The sequence below is a fragment of the Schistocerca serialis genome, chromosome 4 (assembly GCF_023864345.2).
Source record: "Schistocerca serialis cubense isolate TAMUIC-IGC-003099 chromosome 4, iqSchSeri2.2, whole genome shotgun sequence".
NCBI lineage: Eukaryota > Metazoa > Arthropoda > Insecta > Orthoptera > Acrididae > Schistocerca > Schistocerca serialis.
Window position 1 is genome coordinate 252,402,182 of NC_064641.1, and position 26,808 is coordinate 252,428,989.

A 26,808-nucleotide genomic window follows, 5' to 3' on the forward strand; every position below is an offset into this window, starting at 1 on the left:
GAGCGATGTTCTCCAATTGTGGATTAAAGTTAAGTATTCCAAGAACCACGTCCTTTTCTTTATAGGATAATTACTTTACCTTGTTACAGACCTCACGCCAATCTGCGTGAGCTTAAAAGCGTGCATTTCGGCCTCCTCTAGCAACACGGTGTTGGCTCTTCTGCCAACACATCACATGGCGCCGAGGATTTTGTGTTCGTATTGATAGACTGCATTACTTGTGTCATGGCTTCGCCATATGTACTGTCCGAATTTTATCGCTTGCAGAATCAGCAGACGCAGGCCTTTTAGGATGCCATTGGACAGCTCATCCAGGGTCAACGTGCGATGCAAAACGATGCGGCAGCAGCCGCTCCACCGCTTCCGCAGCCACAACACGCAGTTGCACCACCTTTTCGTCCTTTTGATGCGGCACTGGAAAGCTGGACGGAGTGGTCACGCCAATTTGGATTCCATCTCGCCGCCTACAGAATTCAAGGTAACGAGCGGCAGCCTTTTTTGTTGGCATGTGTCGGAGTGTCCACCTACCGTGTGATAGTGAAATTATTTCCCCAACGCGACGTGGCAACGCTGTCCTATGAAGAAATTTTGTCTGCACTAGATGCATATTTCAAAGAATCAGTCAATGTCGTTGCAAAACGGTATACGTTCTTTCGTACAAAACATACGGCCGGTCAAACTAATCGGGAGTGGGTTGCAACTTTGCAAGGCCTTACTAGGGATTGTGCTTTTGAGTGTGAATGTGGCCTCCCTTACTCAGATACTATGGTGTGTGATGCAGTTGCACAGAACGTTTCTGATGTTCGTATACGGGAACAGATTTTGAAACTAGTCAATCCCTCCCTTGAACAAGTGATGGACATATTGGATAGGCAAGACACACTTGACTTTGCTTAGGAATCATTTGAAACTTCGCCAGCCGTGTGTCACATTAACCGGCCCGCCGGGCGCGCTGCACGGAACAGTAAACAGCCGCCCTCGTGCCCGTCCGCGCAGCTGCCGCCAAGATCTCCGCTACGTGTGCCGCGCAAGCACGCAAATGCAGTGCTAAAATCATGTCCGCGGTGTGCAACTAGACATTGGCGTGAGAATTGCCCGTCCCGCCAGGCTATTTGCTTTTTCTGTAATAAAAAAGGACATGTTCAGAGTGTTTGCCAGAAAAAGCTTAGATCGGACACTCACAACCATTCCAGGCCCTTTGCTTCGCGCTGGAAGCGAACCACGAATACTGAGGCTCGTGAACCTTCGCCCATGGATATTCATGTAGTTCAATCCACTCCGCCCAGTGCCACTCTCTCTAACAGTGACTGTGTTCGTCCCACAAATAGTGTGCTTCGACATCGCCGGAAATCGCGTCAAGTCGCAAGTGCTTCTGTACCAGTGTCTGTTCACGTTGCACGAGACAGTCGCTCTTGTCGTCAGCAGGACAATAAACTTTTTGTAGACTTGGACATTCATGGCAACGTGATACCATTCGAGCTCGATACCGGAGCTGCAGTTTCATTTATCAATAAAGACACGTACAAACAACTGGGCACACCTCCATTGCGTGCCGCAAAAGTTAAGTTAAATAGCTATTCCGGTCAGAATATCCCTGTGTTAGGACAGTGCAGCCTTCTTGCAACATACAAGGGACAAGCAAAACTTGTGTCGTTTTACGTACTTCGTTCTTCTTCTGCAGTGAACTTGTTTGGTTTAGATTTATTTCAGTTGCTTAACAGGTCTGTAGTAAATCAGGTCCTATCAGTGAACCAGACTGTGCCTTCCCACAGTGTTTTTCGTCTATGTGCAGAATTTGCAGACTTTTTGCAATGGGCCTTGGTTGCGCTAAGAACTATAAAGCACGTTTGGAACTGAAAGTAAACGCGCAACCGAAATTTTTCAGAGCGCGCAATGTTCCCCACGCATTGCGTGATGAGGTCACAAGAACATTACACGATTTGGAATCACAAGGTCTGATTGAACGTGTGCACGCTTCTCTCTGGGCTTCACCCTTAGTAATATTGCCAAAACCTTCAGGAAAATTGAGACTTTGTGTGGACTTCAAAGCTACAGTGAATCCACAACTAGTGAATGCAACTTTTCCTTTACCCCGCCCAGAAGACCTTTTTGACAAACTGCGCCCGGGTAAATATTTTTCGAAGTTGGACCTAGCAGATGCGTACTTGCAAATATCGGTGGACGAAGAATCCCAGCGCGTTTTGGTGGTTAACACGCATCTTGGTTTGTATCGCTTCAAACGACTGCCATTCAGGTGTGCATCCGCCCCTGCATTGTTTCAGCAGTATCTGCAAACTGTTTGTGCGTCGGTCCCTACTGCAGCAAACCATCTGGACGATATTGTGATTTCCGGAAAGACGGAGCAAGAACATTTAGCCAATCTCAGAACATAATTTCAGGTCTTGCGACAAAATGGTCTTCGCTTGTGGAAGGACAAATGTGTGTTTTTTGCTCGTGACTTACCATATCTGGGCCATGTACTCAATGCCCAAGGCATACACCCCAGTCCAGAGCACCTCCGTGCCATACAAGACTTGCCTTCGCCACAGAATTTGAAGCAGCTACAGAGTGTGCTGGGAAAAATAAATTACTATAACAAATATGTGCGCCACGCCCCTTCCATTTCAGCTCCGCTTCATCGCTTACGCCGTAAAGGTGTTCCGTTCGTCTGGACGACGGAATGCGAACGCGCCTTTCGCCAGTTGAAATCGGCGTTGCTTTCCAATACTTGCCTTACGCCATTCGATCCCCAGAAACCCCTTTTGTTGATGGTAGATGCATCGGATTTCGGGATCGGTGCTGTGCTTGCGCACAAAGATGGATCGCATGATCGCCCTATTGCCTTTGCGTCCAAATTACTCTCGTCTGCGCAAAGAAATTATTCCCAGATAGAGAAAGAAGCTTTGGCTCTCGTATTTGGTGTCGCAAAGTTTCATGATTTCTTGTATGGTCGTCACTTTACCATCATCACAGACCACAAACCTTTGACGTCGCTTTTTCATCTGAACAAGCCTGTACCTCCACGTACAGCGCAGACATTCATTCGCTGGCCAATTTTCCTCTCGCAGTACCGCTATGATATCTTGTATCGGTCCACTGCTCAGCACGGAAACGCCGATGCGTTGTCCCGTTTGCCTGTTGCTGAGGATAGAGCATTCGATTCTTCCGAACTTGCTTGCATGTTCATTGATGCGGAAACCGCTGACGTGGTCGAATCGTTTCCGATTGATTTTCGTCGTGTAGCTACAGCCACAGCTGCTGACCCTATCCTTGCTACCGTTTTGCGTTTTGTTGCCACGCAATGGCCCTTGTCAAAGTCACGGATCGAGGATCCGTTGGTTCGCCTATTTTTTGCTCACAAGGAGAGACTTTTTGTTCGACGTGGTGTTTTGCTGTTGCGTTCTGATAATGATCAGTCCATGGTCCTCTGTCTTACGGCTTCTCCACCAAGGACATTGGGGTATAGTGAGAACGAAACAACTTGCTCGTCAGCACTGTACTTGGTTTGGGATCGATGCTGCGATTACGAATATGTGCTCTTCTTGCATGGCGTGTGCTGAACAACAATCCGCACCACCGCGGAAATTCTTTGCATGGCCAAAAGCCACTTCCCCTCGGCAACCCTTACACATAGATTTTGCTGGTCCATTCTGGATGGTTGGTTGTGTTAGATTCATTCAGTAATTTTCCTTTTGTTGTCCGGATGTCTTCCACGACGTCATCTGCCACCATCCAAGCGTTATCTGCTATCTTTTGTATTGAAGGTTTTCCACAGACTATTGTTTCCGACAATGGCCCACAATTCATGTCCGCAGAATTTCAGTCATTCTGCAAGGCCAATGGTATTCAACATCTGACGTCCGCGCCGTTTTCGCCTCAGTCAAACGGTGCCGCTGAACGATTGGTTCGGACTTTCAAGTCACAGATGTTGAAGTTGAAAGAGTCGCATTCTCGGGAGGACGCGTTATTGCTCTTCTTGTCCTCGTATCGCTCTCAGCCCCGAGATGGTCGCTCGCCGGCTGAGTTGCTCCACGGTCGTCCTCATCGAACCTTGATGTCTTTGCTACATCCGCTGCATCAAGTTCCTGTGCTGCGGCAGACACCTGCTTTTGCCCCAGGCGACGTTGTATACTATCGCAACTATCGAGGTTCACGGCGTTGGCTCGCAAGGCGCATTCTTCGCTGCCTCGGCCGCGCTATGGTTTTGGGGGCCTCTGGTGAGGTGTGTCGGCATCTCCATCAGCTGCGCCTCTGTCGTCGCCTGGGTTCTGCCGCTCCCCGTCTGCTTTCAGCGACGGTGCCGTCCGGTCAGCGCCCTGGGGACCCATCTACTGGCTCGCCTCATCCCCAGGTGTTCCCGACGCTGCCTTCCATTTTGCCCCATGGCGACGCGCCGCCGCCGCCGCCGCCTGTTCTCCCGCCGGCGACGCCCGCAGTGGACGCTTCGCGGCAGCCGCCATGCGCCTCCCTGGGTCACGCGCCGCCGATCGCTTCCCGTGACAAGCTGTCCTCCGACAAGGAACTCTTGCCCGCTCCGGACCAGATGTCGTCTTCGCCCGTCGGGTGCCCCGTTCTGATGGAGGTCGACCTACGGCCCCTCCTGTCTCTTTACGGGCGCATACACCGCATGTTGGCGTGCACCCTGGACTAGGTTTTCAGGCGTTTCCTAGCTCCCCTCGGACCGAATGGCCGGATGCGGGTGGCACAGCCTCGCCTGTTGTTAGGCTCCCCACCTCGTCGCATACGTCAACATGGGGTCCTCCCCACGGCGGGCGGAAGCCTTATAACACAACCGTACGCCGATTTGCGGGGGAGGAATGTGGTGTCACCGCCAGACACACTTGCTAGGTGGTAGCCTTTAAATCGGCTGCGGTCCATTAGTATACACCGGACCCGCGTGTCGCCACTGTCAGTGATTGCAGACCGAGCGCCGCCACACGGTAGGTCTAGAGAGACTTCCTAGCACTCGCCCCAGTTGTACAGCCGACTTTGCTAGCGATGCTACATTGACAAATACGCTCTCATTTGCCGAGACAATAGTTAGCATAGCCTTCAGCTACGTCATTTGCTACGACCTAGCACGGCGCCATTACCAGTTTTTATTGAGATTGTTAATAATGTGTAAACAAGAGCGATGTTCTCCAATTGTGGATTAAAGTTAAGTATTCCAAGAACTACGTTCTTTTCTTTATAGGATAATTACTTTACCTTGTTCCAGACCTCACACCAATCTGCGTGAGCTTAAAAGCGTGCATTTCGGCCTCCTCTAGCAACACGGTGTTGGCTCTTCTGCCAACACTTCATCGACTTTACAAATTCCACGACCATAACACCACAGTTGACATGGACTTGGCAACGCAAAAACTTTTTGGAACTTCAGCTGCAACGAAAACATAAAATATAAAGCTACCTTCAACCGAAATGTGTGGTGAACGCCACAGCGCTTTACTAGGCATAGTCCTAATGGAGTTGGTACTCCATTGCCTTAAAAAAAAAGGTTCAAATGGCTCTGAGCACTATGGGACTCAACTGCTGTGGTTATCAGTCCCCTAGAACTTAGAACTACTTAAACCTAACTAACCTAAGGACATCACACACATCCATGCCCGAGGCAGGATTCGAACCTGCGACCGTAGCAGTTGCACGGTTCCGGACTGCGCGCCTAGAACCGCGAGACCACCGCGGCCGGCCCATTGTCTTCCTTTGACCTTTGAACTGACTTACGTAACGAACATTGTCAGTAAGAAGTGATAAGTGACAGATAAAATACTAGAACTGACTGGGGATTGAACTGTTGGATTTATAGTTTGTCACTTTAGCACTTAACCAGCCACATCCACATGCATACGCATTATTTAGTTTATTCATTAGCGCGGGGAGGTATGTGTTTGAGGCAGGGTTGAACAACTCAGTAAGTATGGTAAAAAAAGGCAAACGCAATAGTACATCGCCAATTGATATCGAGCAGTATAGCTAAAGTTTAGAATGAGACATGTTCAAATGGCTCTGAGCACTATGGGACTAAACTTCTGAGGTCATCAGCCCCCTAGAACTTAGAACTACTTAAACCTAACCAACCTAAGGACATCCCACACATCCATGCCCAAGGCAGGATTCGAAACTGCGACCGTAGCAGTCGCGCGGCTCCGACTGAGCGCCTAGAACCGCTAGACCACCGCGGCCGGCTGAGACATGTTGAAGTGTAGCTTCAGTTCTGTACTTTATCGTTGTCGTTGTCATGGTCTTCAGTCCTAAAACTGCAACTTTCCATGCGAGTCCATCCTGCGAAAGCCTCCCCATCTCTGGATAACAGCTGCCAGCTATTTCTATTTCAAGCTGTTTATTGTAGTCAAGTCTTGGTCTCACTTTACAATTTTTACCTCCATTCCCACGTCTCCCTCTATCACCACACTGACGATTCCTTGACGCTTTAGGATGTGTCTTATCTACCAGATTATACGTTTATTGCTACCATTGATACCGAGTCTTTCCCAAACAATTTCGCATGCAGCTTCAATTTCTATCTCGGTTGATTTGAGTTTGCTGTCTGTAGCGTTGAATACACCACATGGATTTCCCATTAGCCTATCCCAGCCAGCTTTCTGTAGTTTATATGCACTCCCCTGCATTTTAGGACTGCTCAAACCCTGGGACGTTATGGCGTATGATTCGGTAGTTTATCGCTAGGAGTTATATCGTCTCATCTTTGGGGGGAGGGGTATATCTTTGTTCCTTACACTAATACTTCTCAGTCTCCTACAGCTATCATTATCTTGACTGGATGGAGAGTTGTCTAATCTAAAAAGACCTTGTGAACTACACACACTATCGACTACTTGGGTACCAGCCCCCCCATAAGTAATGCACACATCATCCATTTAGGGGGATCCTACAGTTTTCAAACTTGTGTCGTAAGTCTAGTAAGTCACAGTCTAGCTTGTCACACAACCTATTAATTTTCTGGTCCAAGTCTTCTCGTACGCTCAGAACCAGATGTCCATGGGAAGCTCTTTGGGTCATTACTGCAGACTGTGAAATTCGTTGAAATTCCGTGAGCAAAACTCATGTTTCTCACCTTCTCCGCTACTCTCTCGAATGGACCAATTATGACCTCAGAGACCAAGTGACAGGCATCGTTCGTTCCAATGTGTAGCATAACCTCCAACTGGTCCCCTCTATGCTTTGAATGAAGCCCCATAGACATGCGTACTTAGTGCACACGGTGATGCTGCCCATCTACTGCTGTCACTTCTCTAAGGAGTACCACTATTCACCGTAGGTTCTAACTGCCTACCGTTAGTAGACCCCTACCCTTTTGCGCGTGCCTCCCCCTGCCACTGGTCACAGCAGTCTTCCCTACAAGTGAAGTGCATCACACTGTCTCAGTTCCAGTTTTAGTGGATGACAGCACTGGTGGCGAAAGGGAAGATTGTAGCACCTGAGTTCTCTGTGCCCCCCTCCCCCCTACACCTATCACTGACTAATGGTAAAATAATGATAGCATAAGTCACCAGGGTCATCTACTCTGGAAGTATGCTAATTGGCCATGTGATCTGACGTGGCTTAATTAGACAGCCTCTAAAATAAAGAATTGGAAATTCAATGACTACTAGATGAAACAAGAATCATAATCAATTCATTTATAACGATAAAGTGACTCATAAATCATCTGACAAGCAATAATAATACAGAAGTACAATCTTGGCACATCTGCAAGGGCTATGGTAAGACGGTAGTATCACGTATAAACTGAAACAACTGCAGTCGCAAATTTGTACCGTGATTGTTGTGATGTTAGTATATGAGTAAAAGACAGATGGTACTAGATAAGGGAATGCGTAGCATCTGTGGCAGGATTAGAAAACACACTGATAATTTGAATCTGAAAACAAGGCTTCAGAGTGAAGCTCGAAGTTATTAAAATTCTATAAAAAGGTTTTACTGTTCCTATATATCATCTTGTGGTCGTGCCACGATTTCACTATGTCAATCTACAGGTGGAGGCTAAGAATCAGTCATTGGTGGCACACCAACGTCCATCGCTAGCGGCTAAGTTCAAGCCAGCCCGAAATCTTTCCAAGACCCTCAGCTTATCTGCTTGGATATAAGCGCTGGTTGTGATGACTAGGTGACGTCTGGTGGAGAAGACTCCCAGAGACCAAGAAGTGAAGTATTTTTGTACCAAATGATTACTGAAAGCAAAACCCGTATCTCTAAGTTTTGCGCTCTTCACTCCGTTCAGATTGGTTGGGTATGGACACTCCAGGCACCAACTGTTAAAAATATTCCTTAGACGATACTGGTCCCCTTCTCTGAGTTTTTCTTCAGGTGGTTAACCAGTAACGTGTGTTCTATCATTCAGTGTTGAAAAAAGGTCTCACACTCTTTTTCTATCTCTCTCTGTGGCCAACGGAGTTGCCCCTCAGCAGCACAATAGAGTTCCTCTAACTTTCAGTTTATGTAGTTTAGCCAACCCTGGCAGTTCCTATACTGTGTTTTTGTGAAGTCAACGTTCGGCGGCATCCCACAGTTTCAGAGGCACCCAAAACTGTGGGCCCTTATTATACACTCCTGGAAATTGAAATAAGAACACCGTGAATTCATTGTCCCAGGAAGGGGAAACTTTATTGACACATTCCTGGGGTCAGATACATCACATGATCACACTGACAGAACCACAGGCACATAGACACAGGCAACAGAGCATGCACAATGTCGGCACTAGTACAGTGTATATCCACCTTTCGCAGCAATGCAGGCTGCTATTCCCCCATGGAGACGATCGTAGAGATGCTGGATGTAGTCCTGTGGAACGACTTGCCATGCCATTTCCACCTGGCGCCTCAGTTGGACCAGCGTTCGTGCTGGACATGCAGACCGCGTGAGACGACGCTTCATCCAGTCCCAAACATGCTCAATGGGGGATAGATTCGGAGATCTTGCTGGCCAGGGTAGTTGACTTACACCTTCTAGAGCGCGTTGGGTGGCACGGGATACATGCGGACGTGCATTGTCCTGTTGGAACAGCAAGTTCCCTTGCCGGTCTAGGAATGGTAGAACGATGGGTTCGGTGACGGTTTGGATGTACCGTGCACTATTCAGTGTCCCCTCGACGATCACCAGTGGTGTACGGCCAGTGTAGGAGATCGCTCCCCACACCATGATGCCGGGTGTTGGCCCTGTGTGCCTCGGTCGTATGCAGTCCTGATTGGGCGCTCACCTGCACGGCGCCAAACACGCATACGACCATCATTGGCACCAAGGCAGAAGCGACTCTCATCGCTGAAGACGACACGTCTCCATTCGTCCCTCCATTCACGCCTGTCGCGACACCACTGGAGGCGGGCTGCACGATGTTGGGGCGTGAGCGGAAGACGGCCTAACGGTGTGCGGGACCGTAGCCCAGCTTCATGGAGACGGTTGCGAATGGTCCTCGCCGATACCCCAGGAGCAACAGTGTCCCTAATTTGCTGGGAAGTGGCGGTACGGTCCCCTACGGCACTGCGTAGGATCCTACGGTCTTGGCGTGCATCCGTGCGTCGCTGCGGTCCGGTCCCAGGTCGACGGGCACATGCACCTTCCGCCGACCACTGGCGACAACATCGATGTACTGTGGAGACCTCACGCCCCACGTGTTGAGCAATTCGGCGGTATGTCCACCCGGCCTCCCGCATGCCCACTATACGCCCTCGCTCAAAGTCCGTCAACTGCACATACGGTTCACGTCCACGCTGTCGCGGCATGCTACCAGTGTTAAAGACTGCGATGGAGCTCCGTATGCCACGGCAAACTGGCTGACACTGACGGCGGCGGTGCACAAATGCTGCGCAGCTAGCGCCATTCGACGGCCAACACCGCGGTTTCTGGTGTGTCCGCTGTGCCGTGCGTGTGATCATTGCTTGTACAGACCTCTCGCAGTGTCCGGAGCAAGTATGGTGGGTCTGACACACCGGTGTCAATGTGTTCTTTTTTCCATTTCCAGGAGTGTATGTTATAGATGTTATGTATAGCGTCCGGTGTGTTAGAAAGAAACCCAGCTTTCTACGTTTTGCGCACAATAGTGCTTTCCTGAACCTTGCTAAAAACAGCATTCCTTCTCTTTCCACTTCTGAGACGTTAAATGGTCGCTGCTGGAGGCGTAATGCCTCAGGAAATCGTATTTGTGTTGCCTGTGGTGCTTCCGGTGCTCAGTGAAGACACTGCAAAAGAAAGTCCAGTGGACCGCATGGCATTGACTGCACCCCTTTCGGTAGGTCCTTCTGAGAACTTCCTCGAGGGTGGCCGCTCTGGCCATATGTGACTCTGCTACACTGCCACTCGCCTAAGCACCGTCATCTCATCTCAGTGTGCTTCCAAAGTCCTCTTACTCATATAAAGATCACTGGTATTGATATGCATTCCATTTCTCAGTGTTGATTAAATATTCTGATTTAACAGCTCTTTGTATTCTGATTTTACAGGGTGTTTCAAAAATGTATATTTGAAACGGCAATAAAAACTAAACGAGCAGCGATAGAAATACACCGTTTGTTGCAATATGCTTGGGACAACAGTACATTTTCAGGCGGACAAATGTTCGAAATTACAGTAGTTACAATTTTCAACAACAGATGGCGCTGCAAGTGATGTGAAAGATATAGAAGACAACGCAGTCTGTGGGTGCGCCATTCTGTACGTCGTCTTTCTGCTGTAAGCGTGTGCTGTTCACAACGTGCAAGTGTGCTGTAGACAACATGGTTTATTCCTTAGAACACAGCCTAGAACACAGTGTTGTTGCAACAAGACGAAGTTTTCAATGGAGGTTTAATGTAACCAAAGGACCGAAAAGCGATACAATAAAGGATCTGTTTGAAAAATTTCAACGGACTGGGAACGTGACGGATGAACGTGCTGGAAAGGTAGGGCGACCGCGTACGGCAACCACAGAGGGCAACGCGCAGCTAGTGCAGCAGGTGATCCAACAGCGGCCTCGGGTTTCCGTTCGCCGTGTTGCAGCTGCGGTCCAAATGACGCCAACGTCCACGTATCGTCTCATGCGCCAGAGTTTACACCTCTATCCATACAAAATCCAAATGCGGCAACCCCTCAGCGCCGCTACCATTGCTACACGAGAGACATTCGCTAACGATATAGTGCACAGGATTGGTGACGGCGATATGCATGTGGGCAGCATTTGGTTTACTGACGAAGCTTATTTTTACCTGGACGGCTTCGTCAATAAACAGAACTGGCGCATATGGGGAACCGAAAAGCCCCATGTTGCAGTCCCATCGTCCCTGCATCCTCAAACAGTACTGGTCTGGGCCGCCATTTCTTCCAAAGGAATCATTGGCCCATTTTTCAGATCCGAAACGATTACTGCATCACGCTATCTGGACATACTTCGTGAATTTGTGGCGGTACAAACTGCCTTAGACGACACTGCGAACACATCGTGGTTTATGCAAGATGGTGCCCCGCCACATCGCACGGCCGACGTCTTTAATTTCCTGAATGAATATTTCGATGATCGTGTGATTGCTTTGGGCTATCCGAAACATACAGGAGGCGGCGTGGATTGGCCTCCCTATTCGCCAGACATGAACCCCTGTGACTTCTTTCTGTAGGGACACTTGAAAGACCAGGTGTACCGCCAGAATCCAGAAACAATTGAACAGCTGAAGCAGTACATCTCATCTGCATGTGAAGCCATTCCGCCAGACACGTTGTCAAAGGTTTCGGGTAATTTCATTCAGAGACTACGCCATATTATTGCTACGCATGGTGGATATGTGGAAAATATCGTACTATAGAGTTTCCCAGACCGCAGCGCCATCTGTTGTTGAAAATTGTAACTACTGTAATTTCGAAAGTTTGTCTGCCTGAAAATGTACTGTTGTCCCAAGAATATTGCAACAAACGGTGTATTTCTATCGCTGCTCGTTTAGTTTTTATTGCCGTTTCAAATATACCGGTCATTTTTGAAACACCTTGTATATCCGTCACAGGACAGTTTTGGAGAAAAACTGCCATCTAATAATAGATCCTGTGTTTCCTGGAGAGGAGACAGAATCCGTGGCAGAGGTTATTACGTAATGTACTTTCGGTATCTTTGTTATATGATTCTTGGTAGTTCGCCCAACACAAATATTCTCAGAAACTTCCAATGGCTTAACAGCTATCAGGGCGATATCGAACAGCTTGCAAACTAATTCCTCCCATGCCTGACAAAAGCATTCACAGTGGGGCTCAATTGCGGCTGGAGTAACTTTATCGGAACAATAAATAAATATCTCTAAATTAATCTCGCTGATTATCTTTCGATTTAAGGATCCGTTACGCTATAAAGATTTCAAATTTTGTTTAAGAACTAAAGATACAGGAGTTAAAAAGTGGTTGGTGTTATAAAGAGAGGAAAAGTTGGGATACAACATGCAGATTCATTAATTTTGCATCGCGAACTTTCGTTGGTTATGCTCACTAAAAACGCTCGTAATAATGCAGGAAATAGCAGAAATGTTTGTCAAATTTGGACAAAATACAACTCTGCGAAAGGGGGAAACCAAGCGAGACACAATATAGCAGTTATAATATCCTCAAAAGACAATATTATACAAGTTACATATACAAGTAATATTGTGCTGTAACAGTCGACTTTGTAACAACAAAGTTTATGAAGAAATTGTAAAACTTCAAACACTGATTTCCAATGAACAGATTAACGAATGGAAAAGTTGAAAAATGGATCTAATTACATAATTACCTACAATACAATAAGGAGAAACGATTTTTCGGAAAGCTGTTGCTGCAAAAGTTTTCAGAATACACAACTGAAGCCCAAAACCATTGATTTACAGCAAAATATGAAGATATCCTGAATACTAAAATAGTATTAGTATCCAAAATTAACAGTTAATTACGAGGATTATGGGAAGTTGGAGCGGAAATTTGGAACGTCGTTTACAGATGATTCATTACGTGATCTGGTCGTAGTAAATATTTTCCTAAACAGTCACCGTGTGCAAAGGGTTATCCTTAAGGCTGCATAGAGCTTTCTCGCACGCCTCCCACTGTGCTCGTAATACTTTTGTTTCCTGTAACTGAAATGTGAGACAATATTAAAGCTAGTTTCTAGAGAATCAGTCTGTCGACTGATAAATCGCAACAGATGAGATCAGTGTCGAAGCTGACAGATTACTTGCAATATTTAGGATATCAGCTGTTATGTAAAATGAGATAACACATTGTATAAGTATTTTAGGATGGTGAATACTAGCGCTGTTGTGAGAATCAAACGAAATACAGTAACAAGAAAAAGTCAACAGATAATTAAATAGGTTGTGGAAACAGGATTGTAAAGGACAAGAGTTACCAGAATACATCTGAAACTGGATCCAACACCCATCCCAATACTATCTGTACATTACTAGCAGTAAAACTCGCAGCCATGACCAGGTAAATTTCGTCTTCTGTTGATGTGTAGATGTAAAATCAGATATCTGTCTGAAAGTTAGTATGATCGCCACAGAGGCTTACTGAGTGATAGGTAGAATGCTCTTGATACTGGTGACCAGCGAACAAGAGCACACATTCAGAAGTATGTAATGACTGAACATAACGGATTCAGAAAGCATCCCTCGTGGGAAATTCAGCTCGTCCTTTGTCCTTTTCTCCCACTATATCCAGCGAACCATGAGCGAAGGGCAACAGGCCGATTCTATATTCCTGTGTTTCCGGAAAGCGTTTGTCATGGTGGCTCACTGCAAAAAATGTTAACAATTGTTCATACCGGGTGATCAAAAAGTCAGTATAAATTTGAAAACTGAATAAATCACGGAATAATGTAGATAGAGAGGTAAAAATTGACACACATACTTGGAATGATATGAGGTTTTATTAGAAAAAAAAGTCCACAAAATGTCCGACAGATGGCGCTGGACAGCAAAACTGCTACCCTGACGGGTGAGAGGTATGCCGATATGTTACAGAATCGTATCATCCCCAGCCTGGCTGATAAACACCTGCTGGAACGTACGATGTTTATGCAGGATGGCGCTCCACCCCATATTGCTAGACGCGTGAAAGATCTCTTGCGCGCGTCGTTTGGTGATGATCGTGTGCTCAGTCGCCACTTTCGTCATGCTTGGCCTCCCAGGTCCCCAGACCTCAGACCGTACGATTATTGGCTTTGGGGTTAGCTGAAGTCGCTAGTGTATCGTGATCGACCGACATCTCTAGGGATGCTGAAAGACAACATCCGACGCCAATGCCTCACCATAACTCCAGACATGCTTTACAGTGCTGTTCACAACCTCATTCCTCGACTACAGCTATTGTTGAGGAATGATGGTGGACATATTGTGCATTTCCTGTAATGAACATCATCTTTGCTTTGTCTTACTTTGTTATGCTAATTATGCTATTCTGATCAGATGAAGCGCCATCTGTCGGACAATTTTTTGAACTTTAGTATTTTTTTGGGTTCTCATAAAACCCCATGTAATTCCAAGCATGTGTGTCAATTTGTACCTCTCTATCTACATTATTCCGTGATTTATTCAGTTTTCAAATTTATACTGACTTTTTGATCACCCGGTATATGTGAGTGAGTCCCGGACTATTTTTAAATAAACGAGCACGGTACGTTGTACGGGATGGCGAGTGTTCATCAGAGACGAGGATATAGTCAGAAGTATGTCAGTAAACTATGGTTGGACCGCTCTTGTTCTCTGTAGACATATCTGACGGATAGGATGAGCAGCAATCTGCGACTGTGCTAATGATGCAGCAGTGTGCGGGAAGGTGTCTTCGTCGAATGAGTGTAGGATCTTTCAGGATGACAGAGATTATGTTTGGTGAGCGAATGGCGGCTTGCTCTAAACGCAGGGAAACACGTGTAAACGCAATGATTAGGACAAAACAGCCTGCATTGTTGGAGTACGGTGTTACTGGTGTGTTGTTTGACACGGTCACCTCCATTACATACTCGTATTTGTCACACTGCAGAGCGATATGAAATGGAACGAGCATGTAAGGTCGATTGTTGGGAAGGCGAATGGTCGACTTCGGTCTATTGGGATATTTATAGGAAAGTGAAGCTCCTCTATAAACGATACTTTACTGGCAAAGCATTTCGTGTACACAATGCTAATCTATATCTATACACGTACTCCGCAAACCATCATAAGGTGCGTGGCAGAGGGTATCTTGCACCACTTCTAGTCGTTACCTTGCCTGTTCCACTTGAAAAAGGAGCGAAGGAAAATTGATTGTAAATGAACCTCCGTGCGAGCCCTAATTTCCTTTATCTTGTTTTCGCAGTCCTCATGCGAGATGTATGTTGGTGGCAGTGGAATCGTCCTGCTGTCAGCTTCAAATTCCAGCTCTCTAAACTTCCTCAATAGCGTTCCTCGAAAAGAACATCATCATCCCTATAAGGATTTCCGTTTGAATTACAGCAAGGGAGTATTTTCGTAATACTCTCGCGTTGATCGAACCTACCGGGAAGTAGGTCTTCAGTGCAAGATAATACGATAATCGGTCTTCAGGTCAGCGGAGTTAACGCTGCTGAAACGCCGCTCTGATTTATCTGTATCAAAATTGAAGTAGGGACAGCATTGGGAATACTAAGGTTTGAACGCCGCAAAGACTTGCACGTAAGAGATATCGATATTCCAAACCTCAGTGTTATTAACACTGCTAAAAGTCAACAAGGCATCAGTTCCTGACGAAATTCCATTTAGATTTTACACCGCACATGCTGTAGGATGAGAACTGTCCCTTGTGACTGGAACAAAGGTATAAGATTGTATGCACAGAATTACAAACCATTATTACTCACATGCGTCTATTGCACGATTATAAGCCCAAACATTATGACGCTCGTGGAGAAGACAAGCTTCTCTCAAGGAATCGTCACAGATTCAGGAAACACAACTCGTTTGAAACTGAAGTTTCTTTCTTCACAAATAACATCTCGCAAACAAAAGGCGTATTTGAGCTGGTAGATTCCGTTTTTCCAGATTTCCGAAGGTGTCCGACACTCTATTACTTCGTCTTCTGCTAACCACGATACGATCACATGCAGTTCAAAATGGTTCTAACGGATCTGAGCACTATGGGACTTAACATCTGCCGGCCGGGGTGCCCGAGCGGTTCTAGGCGCTACAGTTTGGAACCGCGCGACCGCTACGGTCGCAGGTTTGAATCCTGCCTCAGGCATGGATGTGTATGATGTCCTTAGGTTTGTTAGGTTTAAGTAGTTCTAAGTTCTAGGTGACTGATGACCTCAGAATTTAAGTCCCATAGTGCTCAGAGCCATTTGAACTTACCATCTGAGGTCATCAGTCCCCTAGACTTAAATCTAACTAACCTAAGGACATCATATACATCCATGCCCGAGGCAGGATTCGAACATGCGACCGTAGCAGCAGCGCGGTTCCGGACTGAAGCCCCTAGAAGCGCTCGGTCACATCGGCCGGCGTCACATGCAGTATCTTTGCAGATATGTGATTGGTTCTTGGATTACACTGAGGTGACGGAACTATGGGATACCTCCTAATATTGTGTTGGACCTCCTTCTGCCCAGCCAACTCGACATGGCATGGACTCAGCTAGTCGTTGATAGTCCTCTGCAGAAACATTGAGCCATGCTGCCTCTATAGCCATCCATAATTCCAAACGTGTTACCGGTGCAGAATTTTGTGCACGAACTGACCTCTCCATTACGTCCCATAAATATTCGATGGGATTCATGTTAGGCTATCCGGCTGGCCAATTCCTTGGCTCGAATTGTCCAAAATGTTCTTCAAACCAATCGCGAACAACTGTGGCACGATGACATGGCGCAATGTCATTCATAAAAATTCCGTCATTGTTTGGGAACATGAAATCCATGAATGGCTACAAATGGTCTGCACGTAGCCGAACATAACCATTTCCAGTCAATAATCGGTTCACTTGGACCAGAGGACCCAGTCCATTCTATGTAAACACAGCCCACACCATTATGGAGCCACCACCAACTTGCACAGTGCCTTATTGACAACTTGGGTCCACGTCTTCGTAGGGTCTGCGCCACACTCGAAATCTGCCATCAGCTCTTAACAACTGAAATCGGGACTCCTCTGACCAGAACACGATTTTCCAGTCGTCTAGGGTCCAGTCGACATGTTCACAAGCTCAGGAGAGGCGCTGTAAGCGATATTTTGCTGTTAGCAATGGCAGTCGCATCGATCGTCTGTTCTAACGGATACGTTCGTCGTACGTCCCACATCGATTGTGGATATTTCACCCACTGTTGTTTGTTTGTTAGCACTGACAAGTCTAAGCAAACGCCACTACTCTCGGTCGTTAAATGAAGACTATTGGTCACTGCGTTGACCGTAATGAAAGGTAAAGCCCGCAATGTAGTATTCTTGGCACACTCTTGACATTGTGGGTCTAGAAATATTGAGTTTCCTACCAATTTCTGAAATGGAATGTCCAGTGCTTCTAGGTCCAACTACCATTCCGCATCCAGAGTGTGTAACTCCCGTCGTGCGGCCCTAATCACGTCGGAAACCTTTTAATATGAATCACCTGAATACAAAGGATATCTCCGCCAAAGCACTGCCCTTTTATACCTTGTATACGCGATACGTGGTACTACCGCCATTTGTTTATGTGCATATCACTATCACATGACTTTTGCCACCTTAGTGTATTTGGGTAATAGGATCCAGTACGTTTCACGGGACGGTGAATGATTCACAGAGAGGAAAGTAATATTGGGTATCGCCCAAGGTAGAGTAACAGGACCACTCATGTTTTCATAAATAATCAATTTATCGGAGTGGATTAGCAGCATTTTAAGGTTGTTCTCTGACACTGCTGTGTGTATATCATCGTTGGACGACCATAAGTAATTGTAGAAAGGTGTTGAAAAATTTCCACTTTGAGTAACGAGTGGCAAGCTCTCTTTAAATGCGGAATAATTAAGAAAATGCCTTTAATAAAGAAAAGCACCCGATATATCATAATAAAAGATTAGTTGTAGACCTATGGCGTATGTCACATTGTATAAGTACACTACTGGCCATTAAAACTGCTACACCAAGAAGGAATGCAGATGATAAACGGGTATTCATTGGACAAATATATTATACTAGAACTGACATGTGATTACATTTTCACGCAATTTGGGTGCATAGATCCTGAGAAATCAGTACCCAGAACAACCACCTCTGGCCGTAATAACAGGTTTGATACGCCTGGGCCTTGAGTCAAACAGAGCTTGGATGGCGTGTACAGGTACAGCTGCCCATGCAGCTTCAACACGATACCACAGTTCATCAAGAGTAGTGACTGGTGTAGTGTGAGGAGCCAGTTGCTCGGTCACCTTTGACCAGACGTTATCAATTGGTGAGACATCTGGAGAATGTGCTGGCCAGGGCAGCAGTTGAACATATTCTGTATCCAGAAACGCCCGTTCAGGACCTGCAACATGCGGTCTTACATTATCCTGATGAAATGTAGGGTTTCGCAGGGATCGAATGAAGGGTAGAGCCACGGGTCGCAACACATCTGAAAAGTAACGTCCAATGTCCAAAGTGCCGTCAATGCGAACAAGAGGTGACCGAGACGTGTAACCAATGGCACCCCATACCATCACACCGGGTGATACGCCAGTATGGCGATGACGAATACACGCTTCCAATGTGCGTTCACCGCGATGTTTCCAAGCACGGATGCGACCATCATGATGCTATAAACAGAACCTGTCTTCATCCGAAAAAATTACGCTTTGCCATTCGTGCACCCAGGTTCGTCGTTGAGTACACCATCGCAGGCGCTTCTGTCTGTGATGCAGCGTCAAGGCTAACCACAGACATGGTCTCCGAGCTGATAGTCCATGCTGCTGCAAACATCTTCGATCTGTTCGTGCAGATGGTTGTTGTCTTGCACACTTCTCCATCTGTTCACTCAGGGATCGAGACGTGGCTGCACGATATGCTACAGCCATGCGGATAAGATGCCTGTCATCACTGCTAGTGATACGAGGCCGTTGGGATCCAGCACGGCGTTCCGTATTACCCTCCTGAACCCACCGATTCCATATTCTGCTAACAGTCATTGGATCTCGACCACCGCGAGCAGCAATGTCGCGATACGATAAACGGCAATCGCGATAGGCTACGATCCGACCTTTATCAAAATCTGAAACGTGATGGTACGCATTTGTTCTCCTTACACGAGGCATCACAACAACGTTTCACCAGGCAACGCCGGCCAACTGCTGTTTATGTATGAGAAATCGGTTGGAAACTTTCCTCATGTCAGCACGTTGTAGGTGTCGCCACCTGCGCCAACCTTGTGTGAATGCTCTGAAAAGCTAATTATTTGCATATCACAGCATCTTCTTCCTGTCGTTAAAATTTCGCGTCTGTAGCACGTCTTCTTCGTGGTGTAGCAATTTTAATGGGCAGTAGTGTATTAGCTTTGTGCATAAGTTCGAATCGTTTTTCCGTAAGTACAATAAACACAGCAGATACACATAACAGAGACTTTAATTGTCAATAATACATTCTCCTTCACTTTTTACAGCAGTCTGCTAATGCTCGGGTAACTTATAGATTCAGTGGCTGCAGAATTCACGTGGTTCTGAGCCGAAGAACCATGTTCGGAGCCATGTTCGGAGCGCATTTTCAACCGGAAAAGAAGTTTCTTGAAGGTTAGTCGATAGAGAGAGGAAAAGGTGAAAACCTGAGAGCGCAGGTTCAGGCGAATAAGATGAGTGAGGAATGACATTCCATCCCAAGTCCTGGATAGTGTTTTTTGTTAGTCCAGCAGAATGGGGAGGGCGTTATTGTGTAGTAGCAGCATTGTACACAGTCTTCCTGATTGCTCTTGAAGTTTGTTTGCATGACGTCTCAATTGTTGACAATAAATGTCAGCAGTGATGGTTAGACCCTGGGGAAGCTATTCGTAGTACATCAAACCGCCGCTGTTCCCCCAGATGCATAACATTACCTTTCGTGGATGCGCTCAAGTCTTTGTGCAGCAAGTTGGTGCTTTGTTTGGGCTCAATCATCCCTTTCTTTTTGTAATGTGAGCTTAAATACACTATTTCTCTTCGTCAAACAATACTGGATAGGAATTGTCCATGCTGTTCACGAGCCAATTGATGGCGAGCAAGCAGAGGTGCACATATGGTCACCTGCTGATTTTTGTGATTTTGGCTTAAAGCATGCGGTACCCATACATACCATCTTTGAACCTTCCCCACTACATGCAAATGTCGCACGATGGTGAATGATCACAGTTCGTCACAATGGGCAGTTCTCGAGTACACTGACGTGGACCATGGTGAATTAACGCATTTAAGTGATCTTCACCTAACTCCAAAGGTCTCGTTGATCGTGGAGAGCCACTAATGTCAAAATGATCCTCCTTGAAACGAGAAAACCATTTTCTTCCCGTGTTGTGTCCAATGGCGTTATCCCCGTACACGGTGCAAATGTTTCTGGCTGCTTCCGCTGCTGTCACCCCTCTACTGAACTCTAACAGAAGAATAGGTCGCAGATGTTCCGATTTCTCCACAGCTCCACTCACTATCTCCAAATGACAAAATGGCAATATGTAAACTTGAATAGCAACAGTGAACTACAAATTAAAACTGACAATCGATAAATAAACCCATAGGTAGGGTAATGTTACTAAACGAAATGAAATGGGATGATGAATAAAATCAGTACTGGAGAAGGCTAATGGAACACTTAGATTTCTTGGAAGGGTTCTGCGAAAATGCAATGCATCTGTAAAGGAAACCTCGTACAAGACTCTAGTGAGACCAGTTATAGAGGATTATATCAGCGATAAGGAGTCCTTATCAAGAAATCTTGACAAAAGACATGGAACGACTTTGGAGACAATGGTGCTAGGATTGTAAGATGGGAAAGTTTAACAAAAATGCTCTGGGAACTTAAACTGAAATCCTTGAAAGAAAGACGACGTAGTTCTCGCGAAGGACTGTTGTGTAACGTATTGCCTGTTGACTTTCGTCTCGGGATCTTTAATGATGTTTTCTGACGTCACCAGCAGTGAGTAGGGCATGGTGGTACGATATTTCCTCAGCCATTCACTTTACAGTGACGTATAGGTTATTTCTATAGATGCAGAACCGTAATAGAAACCACGGAAATCCCTTGCCACTAACGTCCAAAATCACCTCTACAATGACAGTGTGTGCAAGTAGAACTACATACTTCCGTGGAACGTCGCATTGTTCAAATAAATCAGTGGCTGCCAGCCTCCCGTGTACACAAACGTTCATCGAACACTGCTGCGTATGGGGTCCTGAAGCAGACGGAAGGTACCTGTACCTTGCCTGCAATTGGTATGTCGAAAATACCCAACGAAGCGTGGGTCAATTTCAAGTTAATGCGTTCCGTTTCTAAATTAGCGCTAGTGATTTGACCTGCCAGTTGGGGGACGAAGTCATGCCGTTTCCAATAATCACGTCGTCCAATAATTGTGCCGTTGTAGACGTGCGTACCAAATAACACACCAACATTCTGGTCGAGGACTGTTGTGCTTGTGAGAGGAGTGATGTCATCTCGTCCGTCATGTCACGGCACCAGTAACTCGCCCATTGGCACTGTTCCGTCCCCAACTACTCTCGATCGCACACAGTGTGGTCAGTGTACGCTGGGGACACGGGCAGCTGGGTGATGGGCCGGACAGGGGAGGAGAAAGGATCTGGCACTCTGACAGGCTGGTTTTCCTCCTTTTGCTGCGGGGGCCCGCAGGCAGGCTGGCCATTTATAGAGCTGGCGAGGCCGCGTACGCAATGCGAGGGAGAGCGGACGGCCGCCGACAGTGAAAGTTCGCCCGGCTCTCTGCTTAATTGGGCAAACTGTGCCAGCATCACACAGCCGTGTGTCCCGCTAAGGAACCCAGCAGCCAACAGTAGTCTGCTAGCGCCAATATGACTTGTTGTTCGTGACTTCCTGGAGACTGAAAGACAGCAGTCATCTGCCCTACACGCAATAAAGATGAAAAATGGTCTGCAACAACGTCTGCTATAAGATCTTGTGTAACTGTATATCGGAGAGCATCCAACCATTTGTGGAACAACTGATTGGCCAATAACAGAGAATTTAAAAAAAGGGCCTTATGACTGTCGGCAACAACTGCAGCTCACTGAGAAGATGTGAGAATGTGATGAAGATGTGCATGTGTTCTTCATAGTGTTTAAGAAAACATGAACACGTGAGGCAATACTGACCCTACGACTTATCTTAGAAGCTAGATTAAGGAAAGCCAAACCTACCTTTCTAGCATTTGTAGACTTAGAGAAAGCGTTTGACAATGTTGACTGGAATACTCTCTTTCAAATTCTGAAGGTGGCAGGGGTAAAATACAGGGAGCGAAAGACTATTTACAATTTGTACAGAAACCAGATGGCAGTTATAAGAGTCGAGGGACATGAAAGGGAAGCAGTGGTTGGGAAGGGAGTGAGACAGGGTTGTAGCCTCTCCCCGATATTATTCAGTCTGTATATTGAGCAAGCAGTGAAGGAAACAAAAGAAAAATTCGGAGTAGGTATTAAAATCCATGGAGAAGAAATATAAACCTTTGAGGTTCGCCGATGACATTGTAATTCTGTGAGAGACAGCAAAGGACCTGTAAGAGCAGTTAAACAGAATGGACAGTGTCTTGAAAGGAGGATACAAGATGAACATAAACAAAAGCAAAACGAGGATGATGGAATGTAGTCGAATTAAATCGGGTGATGCTGAGGGAATTAGATTAGGAAATGGGACACTTAAAGTAGTAAAGAAGTATTGCTATTTGGGGAGCAAAATAACTGATGATGGTCGAAGTAGAGAGGATATAAAATGTAGACTGGCAATGGCAAGGAAAGCGTTTCTGAAGAAGAAAAATCTGTTAACATCGAGTATAGATGTAAGTGTCAGGAAGTCGTTTCTCAAAGTATTTGTATGGAGCGTAGTCATGTATGGAAGTGAAACATGGACGATAAATAGTTTGGACAAGAAGAGAATAGAAGCTTTCGAAATGTCGTGCTACAGAAGAATGCTGAAGATTAGATGGGTAGATCATGTAACTAATGAGGAAATATTGAATAGGATTGGGGAGAAGAGAAGTTTGTGGCATAACTTGACTAGAACAAGGGATCGGTTGGTAGCACATGTTCTGAGGCATCAAGGGATCACCAATTTAGTATTGGAAGGAAGCGTAGAGGGTAAAAATCGTAGAGGGAGACCAAGAGATGAATACACTAAACAGATTCAGAAGGATGTAGGCTGCAGTACGTATTGGGAGATAAAGAAGCTTGCACAGGATAGAGTAGCATAGAGAGCTGCATCAAACCAGTCTCAGGACTGAAGACCACAGCAGCAGCATCGCTGTATCCACCGGGAGAGCCTAATAAATTGCCTAGCTGAGTTTTCAATACCCAAGAAACTCGTGGGCCTCGTTCCAGTTTGTCTCACTGATTCAAAAGACAAAGTGAAGCTCGGAAACAAAGCGACGGAGAACTTTTACATAAGCACAGGCTGGGACAGGGAGATGGTGTGTCAACCATATTGTCCAACCTGACACTCGAAAAGATAATGAGGGAACATTTTCATGAGAACTTCGAGAGGATCGAGGTAGAGGGCGAGAAAATCACACATCTCACATTTGCCGACGATGTGGCGTTGTTGTCTAGGTCTAATGAAGAACTGATGCGGCTGAACGACACCGTGGAGGTGGCAGCGAGTAAAATCGCCCTCCTTGTGAAAGAATCGAAAACTGCGTATCTGGTGATGAGCTGGACCCACTCCAGACTCCGCCAGTCGGGACCCGTTCATAGAAAAGGGTACATAATTTAAAATATCTGGAGGCAATCTTTATAGAGGACAAATAGTGTGAGGCAGAAATTAAAGCGAGGATTCAGGCCGAAAGTCTCGTAGATCATAATTCCGTCTGAGTCAGCCATTTAAATCGTGCAGTCTCTCAAGGAATTTCGAACTATAGCTGTACAAAACGCTGATCGAAACTTGGAGTATCCGGAAAAAAGATTTAAATGCTCCTCTCGTTTTCGAGCGGAAAGTCTTAATATGTGTGGTCCGGCACAAGATGAGATCACTGGAGAATGGAGGATCCGGTATAATTGGAACCTGGTTAAAATCTACAATAGATCAAACATTGTAGGCCTGATGAGAAGCGAGCGGCTTGTATGGGTCGGACTTGTCGCTCGGATGGATGGACACAGGTGGCCTTTGAAATCAAATGTGAAATCTTATGGGACTTAACTGCTAAGGTCATCAGTCCCTAAGCTTACACACTACTTAAATTATCCTAAGGACAAACAGACACATCCATGCCCGAGGGAGGACTCGAACCTCCGCCGCGACCAGCCGCACAGTCCTTGACTTTAGCGCCTATGACCGCTCGGCTACCTTTGAAACCTATGGAGTTTACTCCCTGAGGAAGAAGACCACTAAGAAGATCAAAACAGAGAAGAGGAAAGATAGAACCGATGACTTTATGCAGGTCGTCGAAGAGGGTGATTAGCGACAGAAGACACAAAACACAATCCATTGGAAGTTGAGCCTTGTTGCTACACGCGGTCCTCTGTGTCTGATCACTTAAAGAAAAGAAAAGTAAGTTCGTGCCTTTATGGACACCTAGCTATGCGACTTGATTCCATTCTGTCTCACTATCATACCGCTATTTCCCGTATGTCTCAGTCAGTTTGAGTCCTGTTGTGGTCATCACTCCGAAAACTGGTTTGTTGCAGCTCCCTGCGCTAATCAGTACTGTGGAAGCCTCTTCATCTTTGCAAAAGTACTACAACGTATGTCCACTTGAATTCGCTTGTTGTAGTCGAGTTTTGGTCTCCTTCTACAATTTTTACCCAGATTTTCCTCCATTACGAAACCAATTACGCCTTCATGCTTCATGATGTGTCCTGTTTCGTCCTGCCTTCCAAGAAGACCTCAATCAAGTCTCAAATTTTGTTTTACACCCCGTATAATGATACTTTAGGCAACAGACGCAGGTTTAGCACCGGATCAAATGCTGTTCAGAAGTAAATGAATACAGCGTCTACCTAATTTCCCTGATACGTGGCTTTCAGGCGTCGTATGAGAAATGTGAAAATTGGGCTTCGTGTGACTGATGAGATATTTCACTATGTTTGAGCACAAAATAAAATATGTTCTAAGACATCAGTGAGATTGGACAGGAAATTTGTGGCTCACTTCTGTTACCCTTCTTGTAGGCAGGTGTGACCTATGCTTTTTCCTAATCACTAGGCATAATTTTTTGTACAATATATCTACAGTAATTATGGTTAAAACGATAGATAGTACAATTGCAGATTCTGTATGGAGTCTGACATGGATACTGTTGGGTCCTGAAACCGTTTTTAACTATTCCAGCTGTTTCTCGATTCCGCTAACAGTAATATCTGCACCACTCATCTTAGCAATGCTATGCAAAGTAAACTGAGCCAGTACCTTCCGTGTCTCCTTGAGTAAAACAACATCTGGAAAGTAAGTTCAGTATTTCTGCTTTTGCTTTGCTACGCACTATTTCAGTTCCTGTGCTATACAGGAGTGCTCCCCCTCGTGTCTGCCACATCAAATAGCTGACTATTCAAACCTTATCTAGCATTTTTTTCACTGAATTACTTTCTGACACCAGTTTCACACACAGTGGTCCCCAATTTGCATCTGCGGAAGTCTCCACAAAAATGGCGTCTCCCTAGTTCACATAGCACCGTTCCACGATGCTTCAAATTGACCAGTGGAACGTTTCGTCCACACATCTAAACGGGGATATCTAAACTTGACTGTCATCATCCGCTGGATGAAGTTGCCACCCTTTATTTGGCATCCTATAGGTCAGTCTTAGAGGACGGCTCATCTCATACCAAGAAACTTCACAGCCGATCTCACAGGTCCCAGCTTTCTATCTTCGACCCCACAGTTCACCAGCATTTGCCGGCCGGAGTGGGCGTGCGGTTCTAGGCGCTACAGTCTGGAGCCGAGCGACCGCTACGGTCGCAGGTTCGAATCCTTCCTCGGGCATGGATGTGTGTGATATCCTTAGGTTAGTTAGGTTTAAGTAGTTCTAAGTTCTAGGGGACTGATGACCTCAGAAGTTAAGTCCCATAGTGCTCAGAGTCATTTGAACCATTTGGAGCCTCCTGATGAAGAAAAAGCCATTTTCTTTTGTTCCAGAAATGGAGCCAACCACAGTATACAACTCGGACACTACCAGACCACCCCAGCCACTGCCGGCCGCCAACTCACTGGAGGGGCCTTCACCAACTCCACACGCCACACCAGGGTCGACATCAATGGATGTGGGTATCATTCTCCCAGCTGCCCCAGCTGCCAGCGCACAACTTACCTACTACAGGGACACAGACGAGCTTCATCATCTCCTCGCTTCTGCAATGGGGTGCTGTACCGAAGCTTAACGCCTGTAGTGTCAGCAACCAACATCACACCAGTGCTTTGAAGATGTTTAATACACAGGACACAGTTTTCCTGAAGACCGGCAGCCCTGCTCGTCCGTCCACTAGGAGGCGACCCGAGCGCCACTAGAGCCTGCAAGCCGCACAGACCTATTCTCTTCCACAGAAGACACGTGATCGAAACGAGGCCCAGCGGTATCCTAGCTCTGAGTGGTATTTAGGGCAGCACTTAGGTCAGAGGAGACCAGCTCGCTACATGTCAGCTTTCCTGGGCCAGACGCCGATTCTGCAAACGATTCCATCAATCAGGATTCTCACTCGTGAGCTGCCTCCACGGTGTCGCCGCCATTCCTGTC

General features: G+C 46.3%; 1 protein-coding gene across 1 annotated transcript; it reads left to right on the forward strand.

Moving 5' to 3' along the window:
- The first annotated feature begins 402 nt into the window (after positions 1-402).
- LOC126475467 (uncharacterized) lies at positions 403-26,808 on the forward strand. The gene is made up of 2 exons (XM_050103350.1): positions 403-478; positions 26,214-26,808. Exons 1-2 carry the CDS (start codon positions 407-409, stop codon positions 26,580-26,582), a joined length of 441 nt encoding a protein of 146 aa, XP_049959307.1. The 5' UTR covers positions 403-406; the 3' UTR covers positions 26,583-26,808.

What these genes read in the sequence shown, in the direction of transcription:
- LOC126475467 (XM_050103350.1), top strand. Translation starts at nt 407, where the DNA reads ATGCGGCACTGGAAAGCTGGACGGAGTGGTCACGCCAATTTGGATTCC. An exon ending in CGCCGCCTACAGAATTCAAG is followed by an intron (nt 479 to 26,213) that starts GTAACGAGCGGC and finishes CTTTTGTTCCAG; the next exon opens with AAATGGAGCCAACCACAGTA.